General features: G+C 42.3%; 1 protein-coding gene across 1 annotated transcript in view; it reads right to left on the bottom strand.

Moving 5' to 3' along the window:
* asap2a (ArfGAP with SH3 domain, ankyrin repeat and PH domain 2a) overlaps positions 1 to 26,808 on the bottom strand; it is a 216,825-nt gene that overhangs the window by 3,043 nt on the left and 186,974 nt on the right. Inside the window, exons 16-27 of the mRNA XM_067984242.1 lie at positions 23,036 to 23,130; positions 19,171 to 19,360; positions 13,996 to 14,081; positions 13,375 to 13,490; positions 9,431 to 9,498; positions 9,223 to 9,330; positions 6,075 to 6,318; positions 5,675 to 5,833; positions 3,486 to 3,678; positions 2,681 to 2,748; positions 1,428 to 1,534; positions 365 to 487 (exon numbers count right to left, since the gene is read on the bottom strand). Coding sequence (XP_067840343.1) covers positions 365 to 487; positions 1,428 to 1,534; positions 2,681 to 2,748; positions 3,486 to 3,678; positions 5,675 to 5,833; positions 6,075 to 6,318; positions 9,223 to 9,330; positions 9,431 to 9,498; positions 13,375 to 13,490; positions 13,996 to 14,081; positions 19,171 to 19,360; positions 23,036 to 23,130 — 1,557 coding nt within the window. The remainder of the gene's footprint in view (positions 1 to 364; positions 488 to 1,427; positions 1,535 to 2,680; positions 2,749 to 3,485; positions 3,679 to 5,674; positions 5,834 to 6,074; positions 6,319 to 9,222; positions 9,331 to 9,430; positions 9,499 to 13,374; positions 13,491 to 13,995; positions 14,082 to 19,170; positions 19,361 to 23,035; positions 23,131 to 26,808) is intronic.

The raw sequence follows: 26,808 nt of genomic DNA, 5'->3' as shown, positions 1-26,808 counted from the left end.
CATCTCTTCAGTTCCTCAACACAAAAAATACACAATTCTCCTCAATCAACACGGAAAGATTATCCACCACCTCAGAAAGCATGCTTGAAGGGATCTTAGCTGAGATTAGCCAATTTGACCTTAATGGAATTCAAATATAGTAGACAATGATTTAAAGTAATCTCCTTAAGTGAAAGTGAGACTGACAGTTTTGCTGTTACATGGCTACCCGTTCATCACACAATTGATTACCTCACAAATACTTTGACAGAAGGGTATAGGATACAAAGTTAGATCTGAACAGTTTGCCTTTGCCAGTTAGAAAGTGATTTTATGATCCTTTAACAGAATCTTAACAATGTTACCAAATATCTGCACCACTTACCCACCATTCTGGATCTTCCTCACCATCAACAATAATAATCTCACCCTCCGAGAAAGTGAGCTCATCGGGGTTATCTGCACTACAGTTATAAACTGCTTTTACTCGTCTTGGTTTTGATTTCATCTAAAATAATAGAAAGCAAATTAAATATCACAGAACAAAGCAGGCCACAAATACAAATAGAATTATGAATGCTCCAGGTTGAATTAAATAAATGGCGTCCTAAATTTTTCTTCTAGTTCTAAAGTTTCTTGAAGATCTAATATTTTTAAAACAAATGTTCATATGTCTGCACACGCATAAAATAATTTTGATTACATAACTCTCAAGCATGCACAAACAATGGCACACCTTCAATAATGTTGGATATTCCAAATATTGAAGGGAGTCTGCCAAACTAGTACCAAATTCCCATCAGTCAGCTCAACAGCCAAATGAATTCACTCCAGTGTTGTCAGTTCTGAACTAGCCTGGCTGCTTCAGTATCCCTTTCTGCAACAAAGACTGGCTTAAATGGATCATTTTCTCTGCAGTATAATTTGTATCGATTTAATTTGCACTCATATCAAAGGATGGTTTCCGACATCACTTTGAAGAAACTTACAATTAAAATTCCATTCTCCAATTGAGACTTTCTTCTATACTACTACTACATACATCTTTGCACATTAACCCTAGTCTATTTTAATTGTCAGTAATAGTTTTCAACAGGATTTCAAGTAGCTTGTAACATTAGAAGTCTTGATAATAGTCTCCACGGGTTGACTGCAAAGTAAAAAGCAAGATAAAAGACAGACTTGTCATGCACATGTGAATTTTAAGAACTTTTGCTTTAAAAACAAAATAGTGGGAGCTACTTTATAAATCACTCCTTTTAATACTACTTATCTGTCAATGAAAAAAATACTAAAGTAGTTTACTGGAAATTAATTTGATACAGAAGTTAAAAAGATAACGTTTTGTTTTTAAAAAGAGCAAAGTTTGACTAGAAAGATACCAAAGATTTTTGAAATCTTTAAAAATCAAAGCAAATTTTTTTTTTAAAGAATTGTCTGATATATACCATTTGAGACTTTCGTGGCATTGGTGCTGGAGCTTTGTTTAGATTTGCAGAATTAGGTGCATGTCCTGGCTTTTTTGGTGCAGTGTCGGCTCCCAGGAAAGCATCTCCTATTGGAGTGTGAACAAATAGCAACACTCAGTAAATGTTGGGAAATAGTTTTGACTAAGTTTGACACAATTACATTTTGATCTATCTTGCTTTCTGGCAAGATTCTATAACAACAAACTTGCATTTATATAGCGCCTTTCACAACCTCAGGGTGTCCCAAAGTGCTTCACAGCCATTTCTGAAGTGTAGTCACTGTCATAATGTAGGGCAACATGGCAATCAATCTAAACGGAAAGGTCCCACAAACAGGTAAATTATAAGATAATATATTTTGCTGGTGATGGTTGAGGGATAAATGTTGGCCAAGAACCCCCCTGTTCTTCTTTGAATAGTGCTTTTCTGTCCATCTGAGAGGGGACAGGGCCTTGGTTTAACATCTCACCCAAAAGACAGTACCTCCATCAGTGCAGCACTTCCTTATAGTACTGTATTAAAATATCAGCCTAGTTATTTGTTCCAAGTCTCTGGAGTGAGGCTTGAACCCATGACATTCTGAATCAGAAGAGAGTGTGCTACCACTAAGCAACATATATTGATTTACATGGCATAGATTAAAGTAGGTTGAAAGCTTGGTTGAAGTGCCTGCCAACGCTCACTGCCTAGCATCACATGTAAAAGATGGGCACTTGGCATGGTTCCATAGGTGCCATCATTCCTTCTGTTTCCACACCAAAGCATAAGCCACCATCTTCAGGGGAAAAGGTGAGAAAATTGAAGGGGGTGGGAACTTCCAACGCTTTTTAAATATATATCATCACAACATATGGAAAAACAACTGGAAGTATACACCATGTTTCCAAGACATATCACAACATATTAGTGATGCCATTTTCTGCTTTGAGAAAAAATGGCAAAAAAATTTATAAAAACGCATAAAATGTGATAACCTAATACTCAATGTGTCCTGTGGAAATGAGGCAGACGAATTTACAGTTTCCTTGTTCATGAGCTATTCAGTCAGCCACAAAAAATGATCAAAACTATGAGGCATAGAGACATTGAAATAATCTAAACAGAGTGAGTGCAGAAAACTGAAAGACAGTAAATTATAACTGTGAGGTTCACTTTCATTGTGATTAGATATCTCAGTTATAGAATCTACTATCAGCAATGATGAGTCGTTAATAAAAAAACTGTTTATTCACCTGACTGCAGTGATTGTACAGGTCCAGGTACCGTGGACAGTCTTTTAACTGTAGATGTTCGATCAGAGCTGTGAACAGATGACAAAGAGGTTCTAAAATGAGCATAAAAATTTATTTCAGTCATAATATTTTATTTAGTTATTTCACATAATTATTTTGGTCAATTCTCCCCAGCCACTTCGTTTCACACAGCTTCATTCAGCTGAGGAAGTGGGGATCTAGAATCAGCAAGATGAACAAATAGAGTCTCTCAAAATCCCTAAAAACATGATAGCATATCACCTGTATATAACAACTCATTCTATGACTGAGAACTAATGAAATTCACTATCACTGGGAACCCTAAAATATTTTTTTTTTCTAATTTTCCCTACAGTTTTCCACTTTTATTTATTTCCCATACTTTATAACCATAATTGCTATGGATTTTTGATCAGAGTGGGGGGAGAAAAAGAGGGAGAGTTACAGGAAACAAGAGGGCACAGAATGAGATATTGATGAAGAAATTTTTAATCCAAGCCAAGAATGGAACAATGAGGAATTTCACATGGAGGTCACAAGATAATTATAGATGAACAAGGCTATTTGTTTATCTCTGCTCATCCATCTAGAAAAATCGACACCCCCTTCATCCAACTGTCTCTCAAATATCACCAAAGGTTTTGCCACCACAATCCAGCCATCATGCCAATACAATTTAGTGCCTTTCACCAAATTTTATTTTTTAAGCTATATATGTGCAGTAAATATTGAAGCTAAATAAATAAATATTATAGTGACAAGCTACACATATAAAATTTATTACCTGGATGACGACTTCTGCTGTGAAATGCGAAGTGGTGGCTGTGGAGGTAATGGTGGTGGCAGTGGTTTTTTATTCTGAGCGGCTTGCTGCGGAGAACCTTGTTGCTGCTGTTGGGGCTGTGATTGTTTTAACTGGAGACTCATTGCTTCAATAACACTGCTCGTCTTTGCTACTGGAGTTGGTGGTGAAGGGTCTGAAAGATAGAAAATAACTTAAAGGGGAAGTAAAGTCTAGGTGGATACTCTGCATCCATAACTGTTAGCATAGTTTCCCGTAGCTTCAGGTCGACTCTCAAGCCAATCTGAAATTGCAGGCCCATTATTTTCAATGGAGCTTCTCTGGGACACTCCACATCAAAGAGGTCATAGAGTAGCCTAGCAGGGAATGAAGATCCAACTCAAAGATTTCCATGGAGATAATAAAATCTACATTTTATAAAACATTATCTCTTTATCTCTTATCAAATAGGGGAGTACTTGGAACAATAAGTACTCCCTCTGAACATCACTTCCCCTTTAATAGGTTCACATTTTAGTTAATTCTCCCCAGTCACTTAGTTTCTGCCATGAAGAAGTGAGGGTCTTGTAGCAGCAAGATGGTCAAACCAGAGTCTCTCAAAATCCCTCATAATGGAATAATTTATTATATACAGGAGATAGTCTATGGTGGAGATCTATATCCAAAAGCGCTTCACAAAGCTATAAGGACAAAATGTATGTGCAGGCAAAGAAAGAAATATTAGGAGAGATGACCAAAAGTATGATTGAAGATGTGGGTTTTAAGGAGGGCCTTAAAGGAGGAGAGGAAGGTGGAGAGGGGTTTAGGGAGCAAATTTCAGACCGTGGTGCTTGTGTGGCTGAAGGCAGGGCTGCCAATGGTGAAGCAAGGGGAGGCAGGTTGCACAAGAGGCTAGAGTCCAAGGAACAGAGAGTTTGTGGGGGAGGGTCACGGTGATTGTAGGACTGGAAAAGGTTACAGAGATAGATAGAGAGAAGTAAGGCCATGACGGGTTTTAAACACAAGAATGAGAATTTTAAATTTGACACAATGGGGGAACTGAAGGCCAACATTGGTCAGTGAAGCCAGGGGTGATGGGTGAGCGGGACATAGTACGGGGTAGACAAAGACGTATGTAAGATGCATCTAACAAACCAAATGGATTTCAGCAGGGTATGAAAATGGAAAAAAAAATGGAGACATCTTACTTTTTTGATAATGAATTTGGCAGCAGTTTCATATACTAATTGATAAAGAATAATTTGATAGAATGCTGTAACCTGGTATTATGTGACATAGATTTGAAAACCAGCTGACATTTGTACTCTGTCTTCTCCCGCACGTAAAGTCACCAACTTGACCAAGTTAGCTCAGCATAGAGTGATGGCAAAGTACCTAGTTTGAGTGTGGAGTGGAAACAAAATATATAGCAAGGATTCCCATCTCATCACCCTCTGGCAGGTGGCCCATGGAACATCACTGGCATATGCCATGTGAGTTTTAATGTTGGCTTCCTATTGTATCAATTGAATCTCAGTGTGTGTAATTCTGGATGATACGAGTAAGTTTTAAAAATATATATATATATATAAACAAATAAACAATCCTATTGGAATGTCATGTATGAAATGTCATTAACTTGAAAACATCTTACAGTTTTGTGCTTTTTTCAAAATGACTGCTACAAGCATTATATAACAAAGGCTCCCCTTCAGCTACAGCTAGGATGCCCAGTCCTAAACCAACTATGGTAAAGGCATTTATATATTTTTTGAAAAAGGACTGTGTGCAGAACAGTCTGTTCACAAGTGCACAAAGCACTGCTTGCAAATGCATTGTACATGTACCAGTAGGCCATTTTCTATGTCCGCAACGGACCATTTCACACATGCACTGCTTTTAAAAAAAATCCAGTAGTAGTAAAATGGACTTCCTTCTATTCAGCTTTCATTTCTCTAAACTAGCAGACAACCATCCCAGGATCTAGAATGCCCATTTCAGAAGTTAAACAAATGTGTCTACACCCTGTTGGATCATGTAACCAGTAGAAACAGCATAATTAAGAAAAAGGGAGAAAAAAAATCTAATTTTAATTAACTATAATGCCACTAGACTTGAGTGCCTATAAATGAACTGTGCCTTAAAAGACAGAAGTTGACCAAAATATGAGAGATCAAGAACCAGACACATACTTGCTGTTGCTGATGTTACCCGGACTGGTGGTACAGGTGGATGAAGGTTTGGGGGGTCTGAAGCAGACCGTTGCCTGCTTGCAGTATCCATTCCGAGAGTTGCAGGCTTCCAAACACTGGATGAAATGCTTGTTTGAACACCAGGAACTGAAGATTGGACTAAAATCAAAATGAAACTCAGGGACCTCATAACTTAAGTCTTATAATTTGATAAACTGTTAACTTAATTGACACCTTCTTTGCGAGTAAAAGTAATTTCTGTGCCAACATACTAAATTTAACTTAACACACTTTACAGAAATTATTAAGAAATATCAAAAACTAGACCAAATCTTTTAGAGTACAATTTGAACTTAAGCAGTGAATGAGTGCCAATGCACATCAGATGTATATGGCTCACCTTTACTTGTGTTCCTTGGTGGAAGTGGAGGAGCATCAATTACAGAAAGAGGGGGACTGGAGCTCAGTATAGTTCCATACGTCTCATTATTCAGCATACTTGGAATGAATGGTCGCTGTTTATCTTTTATGGAGTTGGCTGAATCTCTTGTCAAGACTCCAAGAGGAGTTGGAGTCTGAAGCTGGCTTGCTCCCGACTGATACGATACTTGATAGAAACTGATAGGTCTATTGGGACTGGATTGCTGAAAAGGATAGGTTTTGTTAAAACTGCAATAACGTTTAATAACTTTCATTAGACACATTCATTCACATGGTATCACTGGCGCTAACTATGTAACATACTCTATATTTTATTTTTCAGTACTACACTGGTATGTCTGGCACTTTGAGTAGGACAAAAACATTAAGTTCAGTGCTCCACAGTAAGGTGGGGGGGGGGGCAGTTTAAAGCTGGGCTCTTTTTAAGATACTTTCTTGAGTTATGGTTTGGGAGACTTTATACACTTTGATATGGCTATCCTTGCAGCATCATAGTCTGAAGGGTACTCAGGAGACCAGCACTGCAATTGCTTCAGTGGTATAATCCTAGATGATGTCAGGACTTCTAAAGTAAAGGGGTCCTTGTATGGAGAGAGTACCATGTTACCTTACCAATGGCTAAGTTCATCAACAGTAAAGATAAAATAGAGAAATGCAAGAAACATTGTAATGGGGGAAAGAAAGAAAATTAAATATAAAAAATGAGAGAAAAAAAAGAGAATAGGAGAGAAAGATGAAAAGGAGAGAAAGAACATAGGAACAGGAGTAGGCCATTCAGCTCCTCGAGCTTTTTCCATCATTCAATTAGATCATGACTGATCTATATCTCAACTCCATCTACCCACCTTGGTTCCATGATCCTTATTACCCTTGCCTAACACAAATCTATCGATCCCAGTTTTGAAATTTTCAATAGACCTAGCTTCAACAGCTTTTTGGGGGAAGAGTATTCCAGATTTCCACTACCCTTTGTGTGAAGAATTGCATCCTGACATCACCTCTGAACGGTCTAGCTCGAATTTTAAGGTTATGCCCCCTTGATGTGAACTCCCCCACCAGAGGAAATAGCGTATTTCGAGAGAAACTATCAACTCCTTTAATCATCATAAACACCTGAATTAGATCTCCCTTTAATCTTTTATACTGAAGGGAATACAAGCCTAGTCTATGCAACCTGTTCTCATAATTTGACCCTTTTAGCCCCAGTAACATAGGAAAAGAAAGAACAAAAGGAGAGACAGAAAAAGAGAGGGGAGGGCAAGAAGGAGAAGGAAAAGGAAAAGGAAAAGAACTGGCATTTATATAGCACCTTTTATATCGTCAGAATACCCCTAAACATTTCAAAGCCAATATGCGCACAGCAAAGCCTCAAACAATAATCTGTTCAGTGATGTTAGACCACACTTAATTGTGTGCAGTTCTGGTCTCCATATTATAAAAAGGATACAGAGGCACTGGAGATGGTACAAAAAATATTCACAAGGATGATACCAGAACTGAGGATATCCTTATCAGAAAAGGCTGAACAGGCTGGGGCTCTTTTCTCTAGAAAGGAGGCTAAGCGGTGGCCTAATAGAGATCTTTAAAATTATGAAGGGGTTTGATAAGGTAGATGTAGAAAAGATGTTTCCACTTGTGGGGGAGACCAAAACTAGGGGCCATAAATACAAGATAGTCACCAATAAATCCAATACAGAATTCAGGAGAAACTTTTTTACCCAAAGAGTGGTAAGAATGTGGAACTCGCTACCACAAGGAGTAGTTGAGGTGAATAGCATAGATGCGTTTATGAGAAAGCTGGATAAGCACATGATGGAGAAAGGAATAGATATCCTGATATGTTCAGATGAAGGGAGTGGAAGGAGGCTCATGTGCAGCATAAACTGCAGCATAGACCAAATTCAGAGAGAAACTATCAACTCCTTTAATCATCATAAACACCTGAATTAGATCTCCCTTTAATCTTTTATAGCCTAGTCTATGCAACCTGTCCTCATGGGCCAAATGGTCAGTTTCTGTGCTGAGAACACTGTAATTCTATGTAATGACGTTGGTCAGGACTTCAGGAAAATGCCCATGCTCTTCTTAAAATAGTGCTGTTCGATCACTGGGGGCCCTGATTTAACATTTCATCTCAAAGTTAGTACTTCCAACAATGCAGCGTTCCCTCTTTACTGCACCAAAATATCAGCCTAGAATATGTACTCAGGTCCTGGAGTGAAACTTTACAAGAGAAAGAGAGGGAGTGCGAGGGGGAGAAATGGAGCAGAAGTGGGAGTACCACTTGAGATTAGAAGAGAGAGTGAGACCAAGAATGTCAACAGATAGAGATACACTAAAGATAGAACCAGAGGTAGTAGCTGTTGGTTAGACTTGATGAGTGGATGGGATTGGGCTAAAGTGGAGGAAGTTGAATAACAGTCAGAGAGAGAACCCCGGTGTTAATGAAAAAACTTCAATGGATGAGTTATCAACTACAGCAGAGAGAGTGCAATTTGAGCCAAACTAGAGAGTAATAAATATTTATGACAGGTGATTCTCTAATGTGTTCAAGAGCAGAATTCTAGAAGTGTGTGAATGGTTAACAAAATCACCAGTGGAACAGTCATGCAGAAATCATACTGATGATCTCGATATTAGCGCAAAATGAATAATTTGAAAGGTAACAGCACTCTACATAAATTAAGAGATGCAAAAGTGATTGAGGAATAACATCAAAGGCAAGATGGATCATCTTTCTTGGAGCAAATTTCCAAGGAGGAGGAAAGATTGACTGGGAATAAAATTAAAGAGGCAGAATAGGAAAGGGGTAAATTCAGGGCACACGTCTCATTTTCGAAAAACTGGATCAATACATTCAAGATAGGAACCTCGGCAAGTAGTAGCTCACTTGTTAAGGCCGGCAGACACCAGAGTGAAATACAGTGGAAAGATTAGTGTACTGAATTGGACTTGAAAGTTATGATTCAACAGTCAAAACATTAGATGATTTGGTTAATTTCCATTTTCTAAGGTGGCGAGTGTGTTTGAAAAAAATCCAGCATTAGGAAGACAGTGCTGAGAAATTATATTAACAGAATATAATTGACTGAATGTTACGTTCCTACCTTGTCTTCAATATCATCATCACTTTCATCCAGATCTTCATGGTGCAATCTCCATTCATATTCAACATGTACATGAGCATTAAATTTGCCTGATAACGACTGGGAAAGCTGCATAACAGAATCACCATTTTTGTAAAATCACATAAATGTAAGTGGAGATTTTGCAATAATTTTAGAATATTTAAGAATATGTAAATATAAGACGTACCACCTCCTCACACTGTGTGTGCTTTAAGCGTTTAGCTATATCAAGTGGTGTTTCCCCTGCTTCGTTGGCTAAAAATAAAGGAATTTAATCTCTTAAAATCAATATACTCATATTTTAGTTAAATACAAACACTCTCAAATTAGCCACTGTAGATTTACGGTTCATATGATTCACAGTTTGCAGGACTTTTGCTAAAATTAAAAGAACTTTAGTTTCAGACTTGGCAAAAGCTACATGATAAAGCTGAAAGCTCAGCAACACTGACATATGGTAAACTGAAATCTGGATAAAGCTCTTCAATTTAATTCATTAAAGAGAACTGCACAAATATGTCTTCATAATCTTACATATTCAGGATTCTCTAAACCTATAATTACATTGAAACACTGCACTTAGCTTAGATCAGGGTTTTCTAAACTAAATGCGTTTTGGCAGCACTTTACTTTGCTCTTTACCCAGATTAATTCTGTGTACTGGTTAGGGTGATATTATAGCATGATGCATTTGCAGAAGACACAGATGAGTTGCATTTGGATGTTGCATGAACTTGTTCTCTTTTTATGGCTTCACAAACTGATATTGCATTGAACAAAGCTGCTGTTAGCTCCTATGTTGGGCTATTCTCATGGTGTAATTTTCTTATATGCGCACCCAATATAACAAATAGAATGAATTATGAAGCAGATGTGCAGGTCTTATTGAGGAATGTTGAGGGGAGGAACGCAGCTACAAATATGGAAAACATTTAGACTTTTGTTTTAAAACTGGGTCCAGAATGAAAGGTACTTAATGGGTATCTTTATCACCAAATCACAGAAATCACAGCAGGACTATTCAGGCCATCCTGCCTGTGCTAGCTCCTCAAATGAAGCTGTCTATATCAATCTCATTTCCTTGCCCTTTATTGCAACCTTTTATATTTTTCCATTTCAACTACTTAGCCAATTCCATTTTAAATGATATTATAGTCTTTGTCTCAATAGCCACTTGTGGAAATGCATTCTATGTTCTAATAAACCTCGAAGAAAAAAATTCTAATGTCCCCCTCCATTCTTCCAGTAATAATCTGCAATCTATGCCCCTCGTTACCAATTCGCCAATTAATAGGAACAATCTTGCACTGTTCACCCTCTCACAACCAGCAGTAGCAACACGGATACGGAATTGGCTAAGGGACAGGAAACAAAGTAGTGGTGAACGGTTGTTTTTCAGACTGGAGGAAGGTGTACAGTGGTGTTCCCCAGGGGTCAGTGCTGGGACCACTGCGTTTCTTGATATATATTAATGACTTGGACTTCGGTGTACAGGGCACTATTTCAAAATTTGCAGATGACACAGAACTTGGAAGGGTAGTAAACAGTGAGGAGGATAGTGATAGACTTCAAGAGGATATAGACAGGCTGGTGGCACGGGCAGATGAAATTTAACGCAGAAAAATGCAAAGTGATACATTTCGGTAGGAAGAACAAGGAGAATCAAGATAAACTAGAGGGCACAACTCTAAAAGGGGTACAGGAACAGAGCGATCTGGAGGTATATGTGCACAAATCATTGAAGGTGGCAGGGCAGGTTGAGAAAGTGGTTAAAAAAGCATGCGGGATCTTGGGCTTTATAAATAGAGGCATAGAGTACAAAAGTATGGAAGTCATGATGAACCTTTATAAAATACTGGTTTGGCCACAACTGGAGCATTGTGCCCAGTTCTGGGCACTGCACTTCAGGAAAGATGTGAAGGCTTTAGAGAGGGTGCAGAAGAGATTTACTGCAATGATTCCAGGGATGAGGGACTTTAGTTACATGGATAGACTGGAGAAGCTGGGATTGTTCTCCTTGGAACAGAGACGGTTGCGAGGAGATTTGATGGAGGTATTCAAAATCATGAAGGATCTAGACAAAGTAGATAGAGAGAAACTGTTCCCATGGGTGGAAGGGTCAAGAACCAGAGGACATAGATTTAAGGTGATTGGCAAAAGAACCAAAGGTGACATGAGGAAAAACTTTTTTACACAGCGAGTGGTTAGGATCTGGAATGCACAGCCCGAGGGGGTGGTGGAGGCAGATCGAAACATGGCTTTCAAAAGAGAACTGGATAAGTACCTGAAAGGAAAAAATTTGCAGGGCTGTGGGGAAAGGGTGGGGGAGTGGGACTAGCTGGATTTATCTTGCATTGAGCCGACACGGACTCGATGGGCTGAATGGCGTCCTTCTGTACTGTAACCTTTGATTCTGTTCTTTCATAATTTTGAAAATCTCCATTAGATTCCCCCCTTTATGTCCCGTTTCAATTAAAAAGCCTAAATCTTACCGACCCTTTCTTCATAACTGTACTTATTTACTTGAAGTCTACTGAATGTCACATTTACATTGACAGAAATGAAATCGATTCCACTCCAACCTCAAACAGGACTACAGATCAAAGTAAATAATACCATACCATTTGCATTGTTATTAATGCAAATTCACAACGAATGTAAATGTAGCATAAATCAGAAAGACCCTAAAGAAGCTGATGTGCAAAAATACTATTTTTGTTACAAGTATTTTTTGACTTGCATGTAATGCTGTATATGGACAGAAAGAGCCCAACTTGACATATTTCATGGGCAGAAGTATTTGTAAGTTTTTATTTCATTTTGTTCACTTGATTTGTCAGTTGACCACAGGTTAATTTTAAAATGTAAGTTGAGGAGAGTATGAGAAATTGCTGTTTTATGTTGTGCAACAGCCCTAAAAAGAAAAGAAGAAATGAAATTGAGAGAACATAAAAGAGAAAACAGCAAAAGCTGAAAATGAAGTGCAGGTCTGTCAACATCTGAAAGATAGGTTGACATTTTGATTACAGACCTTCAGAACTTGAACAACAAATACACGAGACCTCCTTTATAGGACAAACCAAAACTAAGGTGTGAGGGGATAACAACAGGTAAATATCGCAAGTCAAATTTGCAAACTATTACAAAGCAGTAGCTAGTTTTTTTTTAGAACTAGAAAAAGGTAAAGAGCCCTTAATGGTCCACAGCCTGGCTGTGACATACATAATAGAAAGATAAAAGGTGAATAAAACAGCTCCAAAATAGATTGCAATAAAGTAGAACATGAATGCGAAAAACAGTCATGAAATTAGAAAATCTGACATTGCTAAAGTTAATGTTCAAACCTCAGGACTGAAGAGTGCCCAGGAGGAACATGAGGTACAATTCCTGAAGCTTGCATTGAGCTTTTGTGGAGTAGTGTTGGAGGCCAAAAATGGAAAGGCCGGAGCAGGAATGGGAGGTGGAGCTGTAGTACTGTGGCACAAGGTGATCAGGATTATAGTCGCAGACAAGGGAGATATTCAGCAAAACTATTAGCTAAGCAGGCATTTTCTCACCTCAATACAGAATAGGAAAAACACATCTTGAACAGAAAGTACTTGTAATTGAAGGCTTACAAAGAAAGGATGTTTGAGTTGTGGACAATGGTATGGGAAGAGGCAAATTGACAGGTGTTGAATCTGCTATAGTTGCATGGGAAAGAGGAGCTGAAATTGGGGTAATTCCACTTCCAGTTTTGGATCTGCTTTACTCATCTTTTGACATTCATGCCTTTTTGCAGCCTAACTAAGATGACTGTTGTATATCCTTTCAAATCACTCCAGCTCTTTTTTTTTTAAGGATATTAAATCTTTCGTTTTTTTTTGTAACAGTAGTTAGCACATCTGATTCATGACTCTTTACCTGCTGTTCTCCCTCTTCTGGCTTGACAGGGCCTCATCTTCCTTTTCTAATTCTGACGACGGGTGTCTATCCAAAATGTTAACTTATTTTGTTCTCTTTTCAGGTGCTGAATGACCTGCTGTGTATTTGTAATGTTTCCTGTTTTTATATAAGGACTTTAAAGCATGCCTTAGTCATCATAGAAGGGATTCTCAAGTACTAAAAGAAACATGATTTTAAACAACATACCTATATCAATGGAAGCTTTGCCCCTCAAAAGCAACTTAAGACACTCCACATTATCATTTAGACAGCAGTAATGCAATGCTGTACTGCCTTTGGTAGTCTGTTTATCAAGATTCCCACTGTTGGACCAAACATTGACAAATTCATACACAGGATTACATTTTAAAAGATGATATTCAAGCACAGTGTTTGGTTTACATTGATGGCAATTTCCTTTTAACAATGTAAAATAAACATTTAAAAAAAAGCTTGGAATATCAGCAAGAATACCATTTTACAAATGTAGGTTAAAGAGTCAAATAACTATTTAGCACAAACATTTCATTAAGATCTCTTCCAGTTCACAACCCCTGTCCTCATCCAGTTGGAAATTAGGCATCAAGTTCTTAGAGATTCTCATGGTTAAGCTATATTAGTTAGCCAAAGATGCAAGTCATAGGGCAAGACAGTGACTATCGATTACCTGTACAGCCCAGTTGAGTAGTGGTTAAAATGACAGATAAGCAACTTGGAGCACTAATTTTCTGCAGACTCAATGATTATGCTATCAAATAGCCTTGCCATCGTACTTACTTTTTTGTAAAAGAGCAAATTTTTAAAAAAATGTCTCAATGAAGTGCTGACCTGTTCTGTACTAAAAAGTCAACTACATGAAGTGACGTTCTGTCCACCAGTCTTACAGCAAGATGTAGTGCCGTTTCTCCTTGTTCCTAGAAGTACGTATGGAAAAGGAAATAATTTGCAACAGGCTTTTAAATCGGCATGAAAAGTCCAATGAGCTTTGGAGAATTATGAAACACTGGTTAACTTTGCCAACTCTGCATCACTGGTGGTTAACTAAGAAAGCAGATTAACGCATTATACTGTGCGTGCAGACTCGCCATTAATGATTTTTTTAAAAATCATCACAAAATTTACACAGAGCATGAACCTATTTTAATATTGTGTAGTATAAATAGCTCGGCAGCTGTGATTTACCAAAAATGAACTACCTTTTGACGTTTCACTACATATATGCATACCAACCTGTGGCTTAATGATAATTGAACAACAGAACCAACATTAATTATGTGGTTCAATTTTCAGTAAACTCATTCCTGTTCATGTGTTTATTGGAGACCTGGGATATGATGTTAACCCCAAAGAATGGGTGAGTTGGGGTGGGGGAAGCAAAAATTGTAAAAGTGGGAGTGGGAACGAGCCCCAGCTCCGACGCGCCGAAAAATGAATTTCACTCAGACGCATCTCGGTGTGCGCGTGCTTCAGAAACCCAGACGTCCCGCTGGCAATTAAAATTGGCAGGATGACATTTAAAGGGAGAATTAAGATGGTTCCATTAAATTTGTGGGAATTGAGGCAGACAAACGATTTTAACTCTGCCTCAACGGGTTTCCCTGGCCTATGAAACACGGCATGTAAATGGAGACAAGTTGCAGCCAGTAGCCGTTTGGACATTTAAACCAACGATTGACAAATGGGGATAAAAGGTGAGTTTTTGCAGCAGGGCAAGCAGTTCTCTCAGACAAACCTTTGGATGGGAGTTTAGTGATTAGACTCAGGTTTGTTTGTTTACAGTCAGAATTCTTCTGTTCAGACATCTTTACCTGCATTTTGGACCCTCTCAAACTGACACCATCAGGATGCGGGGGGGGGGGGGGGAGGGGGGGGCGGGGGGCACAATGTATGTATTCAGCACTACATCTGAGGAGGGGGCACATCACCATCCGCGCCAGGCACGGCGTGCAGTTCTGGGAGTTGTAGCTCCACAACAGAGGTGCGCCACAGGGACCTGCAGAAGAGCAGAGAGGGAAACAACAGAGGGGCCGACGTCACAGGAGGCACTACCCTCGTGAGAGGGTCTACAGGCAGAGGCTGAGCTTCCTGAACCTCTCTGCAGGCTCCTTCACGCAGAGTTGCTCCCAGATGGGTCTGGTGGCCACGCACTGCACGTCGCAATTAATGTCACCACTGCCCTCAACTTCTTTGCCTCCGTATCCTTCCAGGGCACCACCAGTGACATCACCAGGATCTTTCAGTCGTTTGCCCATAAGTGTATACGACAGGACACAGTTGGCTTGTTTGCCAGGGCATCCAACGATGTCAACTTCCTCATCGACAACATCAGCCAAACTGAGAGGGCAGTGTGTTTCCACTCTCTGGCTGGCTTCCCACAGATACAGGGAGCAATTGATTGCACACACGTAGCAATCCGAGCACCTTCACATGAGCCAGGAATGTTCATCAACAGAAAAGGATTTCACTCCATCAATGTGCAGCTGGTTTATGACCATCGGAAGAGGTTTCTGCAGGTGTGCGCCAAATTCCCGGGCAGCTGCCATCATTCCTTCATTCTGCGCGAATCCAACATCCCGGCCCTCTTCCATGCACATGACACACTTAAAGGGTGGCTCCTTGGAAATGAGGGATACCCCCTACAGATATGGCTCATCACACCTGTGAGGAATCCCACCAGCAAGGCACAGAAGCGGTACAACGACAATCACAGCACCACCGGGTCTGTCATAGAGCAAGCCATAGGAATGCTGAAGATGTGCTTCAGGTGCCTGGGTCGATCTGGGGGAGCCCTTCAATACTCACCGGCTGTGCAGAATAATACGTGTGCTGCGTCCTGCACAACATCGCTCAACAGAGAGGGTTACCAGTGGATGAGGTCCCATGCATTCCACAAGCAGCCGCACCTACCATCAACATTGAAGATGATGATGAGGAGGAGGACGATGGGTGAACCATCGATGAAGCAGTGTCTCATCTGGCTGCTTGTCATGGCAGGGAATCACTCATACTTGATAGATTCTCATAGGGATATCTGCAAAGTGACTGCAGCCAAGTACTCAGACCACCTGTAATGACCACCACAACCCCAACCCCCACCACCCACCCACCCAACTCAGGTTGCACAAAACAGTCATACGACGACACATACACCCATTGCAAACGCATCCAATGGGTGGCATCAACTCACCTTTTATGAGCAACTACATGCAAGGGCGCTTTCACAAAAGGGACTCAAGAATGGGCAAGACGTGGCAGCAGTGGTGAGAATCATAACATTTAATGTGATGTTAATGTAAACCAAATAGAAATGAAAAACATGACAATCTCCGACACCGTTGTGCATATCCTTGGTGATTACAAAACCGTTGACTTTCTCTTTCTACTACATCTATGTGGTGCAACCCCTGTGACTGAACAGAGGTAGTGGCAGGTTGCTCAGATTCATGCCCGGACTGCTTAGATGCTTTCAGCTTATGACCTCTGGGTTTTGGAGCCTGTGAGGGCCCCTCCAAAGACTGCTCCACCTGCACAGGGGTAGACTCGGCCATCTGGAGAGGGGGCAGCATTGGGGGTACCGGTTGAGTGGGGGGCAACAGGTGAGACAAGGGAGTGCTTTGAGTGGTGTCCCCACTTCCATGTCCCCTTTCGCCATCATCCCTCTCCTGGGCTGCGGCCACATCACTCCTACCAGTCTGCTGAACAATAGCGTTGAGCAGATCTCTGACGCGTTTGAAGGCCACGGCTAAAGTATCTGTCTGCCTGTTTACGGTGGGAGACATGTTGGCATGCAGAGTCCGCACGGCCGTTGTCAGGGCCTGAATGGATTCATTTATGAGCTGTGCTTGAAGCTCAATGGAGGCTGCTATTCTCTTAATCGCAAGACATTCCCGTACTTACCTGTGCCACCAATCCACTAACGATGGAGTTAGACTCCTCCATCCTCTCCACTATTGTGGAGAGTGTGCCATAGCACACTCCCTCGCAAAGTTGCTTCTGTACCTCTATCATTCTCCTTCTCAAGGATGGCCCCCAGGGTTCAGCATCTGTGCCAAGCTGAGCAGAGCTGGGAGAAGAGTGCGCCCACCAACACGGACTCTCTACCACTGCCCCTGCCAACAGTGTCTGCTTGTGCTCACTTGTGTGTGTTGATTCACCAGGTGACAACCCAACTACCTGTCTAATAGGACCCACTGAGGAGTGAGTATCTGCGCTGGTGGATGGCTCGCTAAGATGTGACGGTGCGCCCTCAGAGTTCGGGAGCTCCTCTGAGGAATCGCCTTCGCCAACGTCTTCCGTCCTTGACAGGCCTGGAAGAGAACATACCGCAATATTAATAATCATCGCAAAAGTAATGTTGCGATGGGCATATTACAGATCAATCATTGATAACGTCAATCCATGTTGTGTGTGAGGGATGTTAAACTTCTGTCATCAGATGTTTGTGGGGTTCCAGTTTCGGCATCCCCGGTGGCCAGGCACTCCACAGTCCGGCTTATATCTATGACCTCCTCCTCCGCCTCTGTGAGGGCCAAGATTTGTGGATGCCCCCCTCCAGTCCTCGCCCTCTCCCTTGCATTTTGCGCTCTCTTCTCCTACAAGGGGAGAAAGTACAGTGATGTGAGTGATTGAGAGTGATATGGTCACCCGATGGATCCATTGCTTTGGGTCAGGATGACAACGAAGCAGATGCATCAGAGGGTGACTATCAGATGGAATGATCACATTGGACCAGGATTGGGGTGAGTGGGAGAGATGGGTGCACAAATTGTGGTGGGGGTTGGGAGGGGGGGGAAGAAAGGTTCAGAAGTGCACAGAAATTGAAGGTGAGTTGAGACTGAGCCTTAAGTGGGTGTGAGGAGTGATGTGATGGAATAGGCTTCGCAGGGCAGTGTGGGGCCGGTGGGGGGGGCACTGTTCACCACGGAATGCAGGGGTCAATCAGTAAATTACTCACCGGTTGGGTCATTAAACCTCTTTCCGCAATGAAGTCACAACCAGGGCACCGTGCTTCTGCTGCTCACCTCGTCCACCACCTCCAGCCATGCCTTCTTGGTGACACGACCAGGTTTCTTGCTGCAGTCTGCTGGGTACAGCACCTCCCTTCTGCTTCTTACTGCACCCAGCAATGTCTCCAGGGCAGCGGCAGAGAATCTAGTTGCTGACTTTGTTCTACAACGTTCCCCACTCATTTTCGTTCTCCTTCCAAATACATTGCTGGAGTGGCCCTTTAAATAGTGGGATTTAAGTCATGTGGGTGCGCAGTCCACCCGCTGTGCAGCTTGAGGACATGAAACCCAGAAACTGAGTTAAGTGGCTCCAACTGAGTCGTGATCGAGCAGGCAACAGCACAATTCTTTTTCTGCAGGTTTTCCACCTGGTTATTGAGAACCCACCTCCTAATTAAAATCATGCCCCTGAGCTCAAACATTGACTAGTTAAATGTGACAAAGTACACTTTTGAGTGCTGGCTAAGTTTAAGGTTTCTAGAGTTGCCAATTCACTATATCCAATTCAGGACTGCGGTCTGTAATTTGCTATCAGCTAAAAAGTGGTATTGTTTATGCTTGCAATTCCCACATGCTGAGCTTATTATCAAGTGTCATGGGATGACACCCAGTGAAGATCAGTGAAAAAACAACTAGCACACCACCCTATACTGCTCTTGTCCACATCCTAACGGCCAATACAGCAACCTTGCCAGAGGCTTTGGAGCAGACTTCCAATCTGACCAAGCCCTCTCTTGGTTTAGGATGATGTGTGGTGTACAAGAGATTTAAGACAGGACAGAATAGAAAGAAAATAATTTTAAATTATATACACATATACATATACCCCTTCCCCCTTCTCCTTCCCCCTATGGCCATAAGTATTTTTTCTCTAATTCACTTCATATTTTCCTCTGAACCATTTCAAATTACTCATTCAAGTAAGCATATCCTCTAATTTTTACAATAAGTTGAACACAATAGTTTTTGTCAAATAATGCCATAAAATAAATCTTACATGTCCATTTGCCAAAGGAATTGGGTCAGTCAGATCTACACCATCAGCGTACACCTGAATTAATGCGAAGATGTCTCTTGACTTGATTGCATCACATAGACAGCTAAGTTTGGCTGCATTGTCAGTACACTTTTTTCTTGAATATTTCCGTTCTATGTATTTAGCAGTAATGTAGTCCTTTCGTGCAACCCTATAAAAGAAAAACTTTCCCATGCCTAAACCTCATTTAATATCAGTGACAAGAAACATAGACAATCTATTCAATACCGAATAAATGCTTCAAACAAAATTTTCTCCCTCCCCCCCGACAATATAGACCATTTGAGTTTGGACTCGTCTTCATTTGCATAAACAATAAAGGTGCTCCTTAAATAAAATCATTAAACAGTAACTAAGCCATGAACAAACATGAACTTTAAACATATCACAACACTTGCATTTGCATAGCGCCTTTAACATAGTAAAAACGTCCCAAGGCGCTTCACAGGAGCGTGATCAGACAAATTTTGACACTGAGCCTCAAACAGATACAAGAACAAAAGCAAAATACTGCGGATGCTGGAAATCTGAAATAAAAACAGAAATTGCTGGAAAACACTCAGCAGGTCAGGCAACATCTGTGCAGAGAGAAACAGATAGCGTTTCAGGTCAACTGACCTTTCATCAGAAACTGCTGCTTAACCTGCTGAGTGTTGTCCAGCATTTCCTGTTTTATTAAAGAGATGTTAGGATAGGTGACCAAAAGCTTGGTCAAAGAGGTAGGTATTAAGGAGTGTCTTAAAGGAAGAGAGACAGGTAGAGAGGCAGAGGGGTTTAGGAAGGGAATTCCAGAGTTTAGGGCCTAGGCAGCTGAATGCACGGCCACCAATGGTGAAGCTTTGAAAATTGGGAATGTGCAAGAGGCCAGAGCAGTCCAAACACAGTGAGGTGCTGTATTAAGGGCTCAACCCAAGTACAAAGGAGAGGAGATTAACCATATTTATTCCAAATAACTGTTGGAGAAAAAAACCCAAAAAAGTTACTGGTTTAGGGATAAAGATCGGGTGGTGCTAAACAAGTTGCATCATAAACAATCTTTTTAAATTAGTGAATATATTGCTTCACAAGCTCAACCACCATCACTGAAAATCAGTTACTTTTAAGAAACCTGCTGTTCTGGCTCTATTTATTTGCACCATGCTGCTGCTTTGCCTATGATTAATGACTAACTGTCAGTCTATGATAGGATGCATTAACTGATGATCGACAAAACTCCAACAGCTGAGAACCAAAGGATCAGGAGCAAGGGGCTCAACACAGCATTTCTCACAATGGGGAGTGATTTGCATCAAGGAAAGATAAACAGAAACTGGGAAAGAGATCAGAAACTAAGACAATTAAAAAAGACAAACTGGAAATTAACAGAAAAATCGAGAGAATAAAATGCAAAAATTATCCACTCATCAGGAGAGAAAAGCATTTTGGAAGCTACTCAAAAATGCAAAACACATAGAAGCATCAATGTAAAATTCATTGATAATACATGAAACACAACTGTCTACAGAATAAACTCCAGAAATCACAAAGCACAGTATATTTAACATTTTCAGACAAGCTTACTAAATCATTCAAAAAAACGTAACAAAATCATTTCAGAATACCAAATCATAATACTTTTGATCCTGAATGTGTTTGTTTTCTTGTTCAGTTACAAAATTCAAAAGGTTAAGATTTTATTTTATTCCTAGATGAAACCCTCAATTCTTCCTGAGAAGTAACAAATGATCCTCCGAGTTCCATTCTGAATTCAATACTACCAGCGGTCCCATATACACCAACACTTGGATGTCCTTGGTCGTACCTACTGCGTGCAGCCAGGAGCAACATTACCAACAATGACTTAGTCTTTAATTTAGCAGGGAAAGTAAATACAAGGTAAAGCCTCGCTTCCAATTTTCTCTTCCCCCAATATCTTGCTCTAGTTTCTCTCCTATCGTCCCCCCCCATGCCCTCTCCAAGCTCATTTTGTCCATGAGACCCACCTCCTGCACCTTCGACCCTATTCCCACCAAACTGCTGACCACCTAACTTCCCTTCCTGGCCCCCATGATAGCCGATATTGTTAACTGTCCCCCTCCCATTCAAATCTGCCATAATCACCCCTCTCCTCAAAAAAGCCCACACTTGACCCTTCTGTCCTTGCAAACTACCACCCCATCTCCAACCTCCCTTTCCTTTCCTTTCCAAAATCCTAGAACGTATTGTCGCCTCAAAATCCATACCCATCTTTTCCGCAACTCCAGATTTGAATCCCTCCAATCAGGTTTCCGCCCCTTCCACAGTACTGAACCAGCCCTTATCAAAGTCACAAATGACATCCTATGTGACTGTGACTGTAGTAAACTAGCCCTCCTCATCCTTCTCGACCCGTCTGACCACACCATCCTCCTGTAACGTCCAGCTGGGTGGGACTGCGCTCGCCTGGTTCCAGTCGTATCTATCCTGTCGTAGCCAGAGAATCAACTGCAATGGCTTCTCTTCCCACTCCGTTACCTCTGGAGTCCCCTAAGGATCTATCCTTGGTCCCCTCCTATTTTGCATCTACATGCTGCCTCTTGGCGACATCATCCAAAAACACGTCAGGTTCCACATGTACGCTGATGAAAACCAGCTCTACCTCACCACCACCTCCCTCGACCCCTCTACTTCCTCTGATTTGTCACACTGCTTGTCCGACATCCAATACTGGATGAGCAAAAATTTCCTCCAACTAAATGGCGGGAAGACCAAAGCCATTGTCTTCAGTCCCCGCCACCGACTCATTCCCTCTCCCTGACCACCGTCTCAGCCCGAACCAGACCGTTCACAACCTTGATGTTCTATTTGACAGAGATGAGATTCTGACCACATATGAGCTCTATCACCAAGACCACCTATTTCCACCTCCGTAACATTGCCCGTTTCCACCTGACTCAGCTCATCTGACGCTGAAACCCTCATCCATACCTTTGTTACCGCTAGACTTGACTATTCCAATGTTCTCCTGGCCGGCCTCCTATCTTCCAGCCTCCATAAACTTGAGCTCATCCAAAACTCTGCTGCCCATTTCCTAACTCGCACCAAGTCCCTTTCACCCATCACCCCTGTGCTTGCTGACCTACATTGGCTCCCAGTCCGGGGACGCCTTGATTTTAAAATTCTCATCCTAGTTTCCAAATCCTTCCACGACCTTGCCCCTCCCTATCTGTCACCTTCTCCGAGATCTCTGCTCTCCTCCAGTTCTTGCCTCTTGCGCATCCTCGATTTTAATTGCTCCACCATTGGCGGCTGTGCCTTCAGCTGCCTAAGTCCTAAGCTCGAATTCGCTCCCTAAACCTCTTCGCCTCTCTACCTCTCTCTCCTCCTTTAAGATGCTCCTTAATACCTACCTCTTTGACCAAGCTTTTGGTCATCCATCCTAATATCTCCTTAGATGGCTTGGAGTCAAATGTTGTTTGATAACGCTCCGGTGAAGCGCTTTAGTGTGTTTTACTACGTTAAAGACCCTATATAAATGCAAGTTGTTGTTGTTGTTATAGCTCCTATCGTCATACCAATAACAAATTATCTTTAAGTGACAAACACATCCACAACATAATTTCAATTCTCACACAGGAATTTAAAAATGCAAATACAACAGTAAAAGGGCCACTCTCAAATGATATAGACCAGTGAATTTTAAACTACCTACCTACTATTTGTAGGGTTAGTCAATTTGGAAAAAAATAGCAAGTGGAACATTCTCTATGCATCAATAATAATGCACTCATTTGAAGAAGAATGAAGAGAAAACACTGATGACTTCTCAGATTCACATAGCAAACTGGAAAAATAGGTGTGAACTTACATGTCACTGTTTGGATTAGGTTTGACTGTTTCATCTGGAGGCAGACTAGCTTCCATGATCTCATTAAATCCCGCATTCCCAATGTTCTTGGCTAGCTGTCAAAAACAACAATTCCCGCATTAGATCTTAATGTATTTAACCAATCTATTATAAATTAAAATTGTTGAGTGGGTCGCTAGATTCAATTTCAAATGCATTGAAAATTCCTATCAGGCTCTGTCTGAGAAAAACCACTGTAAAACTGTCACAAGTACCTGCAGTATTAGTTACACCTTTTAGGTGGCACTGTAAATGGATGATATCCATTTTAAATGCATTACTGTGACGTTATGTAGAAAAGCAGTCGTGTGTATTATATATAATATATATATTATATCTTCATTCTTGTGATGTGGGCATCATTGGCAAAGCCAGCATTTATTGCACATCTTTACCTGCCCTGAGATGATGGTGGGCCACCTTCTTGAACTGCAAGGGCATAATTTTAACATGGTGGGAAGTCAGTGGGCAGGCGAGTAGTTGCGTGGGTAACTCGGAAATTTTTTTTGCGCGCCGCTTTGAACGATCGTGACCGAATTGAAGGCCCTTAATTTCACTTCTGGATTTCGCGTTTCCAAGCTGGGCAGCGAATGACGTGCCGTGGACTGGAATATTTAAAAGGGACAGTGCCACAATAGATTTTGAAGGAGAAAGGATGACCATAACAGAATGCAGCATCCTAGGGCGAAGGCAGTGCACCGTTTCAGCGACTCCTCCCTTGAGTTGCTTCTGGCTGGTGTCAGAAGCAGGAGGAAAGTCCTGTACCCGGCCAATACGAGGAAGCACCCTGCTTCTGCCACCAAGGTGTGGCTAGAGGTGGCAGAGGAGCTGAGCCGCAGGAGCACAGTACACAGGTCATGGGTGCAATGCAGGAAGCGATTTAATGACCTAACTAGGTCAGGAAAAGTGAGTACTTTTGCTGATTCACTCACATCCTGTGAAAAGAACCTCTCCCCCACCACCCCCCCCACCCCCCACCCTGTGTTGCCAAGCCTACTCCATCACATCACTCCTCACACCCACTTAAGTCTCATCAACTTACCTTCACTTTCTGTGCATTTCCTCACCTTGCCATTTGTGAGCCCACCACTCCCACTCACTCCAATCCTGATGCAATGTGATGAATCTGTCTGATAGTCACCCTCTGATGCATCGGAAGACGTCACCTTCAGTCACTCAAATGTCTGTTCTTTGAGTGCAAAGGAGGGCGAGGACTGGATGAGGGACACCACAAATAGTACACTTGACAGAAGCGGAGGAGGAGGAGGAGGCGATGGAAATAAGTTGCACAGTTGCATGCCTGACCGTCTGAGATGGGGAGACTGGCAACCCACAGACGGCTGGTGACAGAACTTTAACATCCTTCACACACATGATGAATTGATGATATCAATGATTGACCTGTTCTGCACCTCAGTATGGTCACTGGAAAGATTGTAACTTCTCCGATGATTATCTAATATTGGTTTAGGTTGTCTTCCAGGGTCTTCACGGATTGATGAGGAGACAGGCGCCATGGAAGAAGGCGATTCCTCAGAGAAGCTCCATTCCTCTGAGGGCGCACCATCACATGACGTTCATCCATGCACCAGCGCAGATACTGGCACTTTGGTGGGTCCTGTTAGGCAGATAGTTGGGTTATCACCTATTGCTTCAACACTCACAAGTGAGCATGAGCAGACATAGGTGACAGGGCAACTGTGGAGAGTCCACGTCAGAGGGAGCACTCCTCTCCAAGCACTGCTCAGCTGGACACAGATGTGGAACCCCGGGGGACATCGCTGAGATTCAGAATGATCGAGGTAATGGAAAAGGAGTCACGCACACACTCCACAATAGCAGATCAGATGGAGGAGTCCAACTCCATCGCTAGTGGAGTGGTGGAGCAGGTAAGTGCGGGAATGTCTTCGACGGAGAGCGGCAGCCTCCATTGAGCTTCAAGCACGGCTCTCAAATGAGTCCATGTAGGCTGTGACAACTGCTGTGCGGACTCTGGATGCCAACATGTCTGTCGCCTTCAACGGGCAGACAGATACTTTGTCTGTGGCCTTGGAAAGCACATCTCCTCACCAGTGGGGTCCACTCAAGGCGCCCCCACCCCTCAACCAGTACCTGCAATGCAGCCTCCTCTCCTGACGTCAGAGTCTGCCCCTGTCCCCCAAAACCCAGAGGTCGTAGGCCGAAAGCATCTCAGCAGTCAGGGCATGAATCTGAGCAACCTGCCACTATCTCTGCTAAAGCCACAGGGGATGCACCATGTAGAAGCTCTAGGAAGAGGAAGGCCAAGGTTTTGTAATCACCAAGGGTACGCTGCTGTGCCTCACTGGTGGGGTTTCTCAGAGGTGTCATGAGCCACGTCTGCAGGGGGTATCCCTTGTCTCCAAGGAGCCAGCCCTTAGATCTGTCTTGTGTGTGGAAGAGCTCCGGGATGTTGGACTGCCAGGGAACCTGGCACACAACTGCAGAAACCTCTTCCATGGTCGCACACCAGCTACGCATTGATGGGAGTAATATCCTTTACGATTTATGAACAGCCCTGGCTCATGTGGAAGCACTTGGATTGCTACGTGTGAGCAATCAATTGCGCCCTGTACCCATGGGAAACCAGACAGAGAGTGGAAACCAACTGCCTTCTCAGTCTGGCTGATGTCGTTGTGGGGGAAGTTCACGAAGTCGGATGCCCTGGCAAACAAGCCATCCTTCACCTGTCGTATACACTTATGTACAGACGACTGAGAGACCCTGGAGATGTCACCTGTGGCCCCCTTGAAGGATCCAGAGGCGAAGAAATTGAGGGCAGTGGTAACTTTAAGTGCGACGGGCAATGCGCAGCCACCAGGCTCAGCCAGGAGCAGCTCTGCATGAAGGAGGCTGCAGATGTCTGCGACCACTGCTGACTCAATCTGAGCCTGCATAGGCACTGCTCCTCAGAGAGGTCCAGGAAGCTGAGCCTCTGCCTGTAGACCCTCTCACATGGGTAGTGCCTCCTGCGATCTCAACCCCTCCGTTGGTCCCCTCTCTACTCTTCTCCAGGTCCATGTTGTGCACCTCCGTCTTTTGTACCTGCAGGTCCCAGAACTGCACATTGTGCCTACCACGGATGGTGATGTTCCTCCTTCTCAGATGTACTGTGGAATAGATCCATTGCGCCACCCCCCCACCCCAATCCTGATCTTGTCAGTTTGAGGGGGTCCAAAACGTAGGTAAATTTGTCTGAACACAAGAATTCTCAGCCACAAAGAAATCTCAGTCTAAACACAAACAACTCCAAGCCAAAAGTTTGTCTGAGGGAACTGAATGCCCAGCTGCAAAACCTGACCTTTTATTCAGATGTGTCAATCACTGGTTTAAAGGTCAAAATAAGGTTCGGCTGCAACTCGCCTCAGTTTCTATGGCATGTTTCAGAAGCCATGGGAAACACTGCGAGTTTGAGTAAAATCTGATTTTGCTGTCCAATCTACAAAAAGTGCTTTAAGTGCTTAAATTGGCCCTTTAAATATCGGCCCGTCGGCTTTAAGATCCGGCGGGACTTCCTGGTGTCTGTTCAGCGCGCGCCTCCAAACGCGCCTGGGTCAAACCCGGAAGTGGGTGCGTTGGAGCTGAGGTGTGGTCCCGCTCCCAAAAGTTAGTATTTTCACTGCCCTCCCGTCCCCAACCCACCAGTTCTTGGTGGTTAAAATTACCCCCCTACAGTCCGTGTGGTGAGAGTGTTAGTCTTTGTAGCTGTTTTGATA

The sequence above is a fragment of the Heptranchias perlo genome, chromosome 5 (genome assembly GCF_035084215.1).
Source record: "Heptranchias perlo isolate sHepPer1 chromosome 5, sHepPer1.hap1, whole genome shotgun sequence".
NCBI lineage: Eukaryota > Metazoa > Chordata > Chondrichthyes > Hexanchiformes > Hexanchidae > Heptranchias > Heptranchias perlo.
Note: the sequence above shows the minus strand (reverse complement) of the source record. Positions and strands in the feature narration are given on the sequence as shown.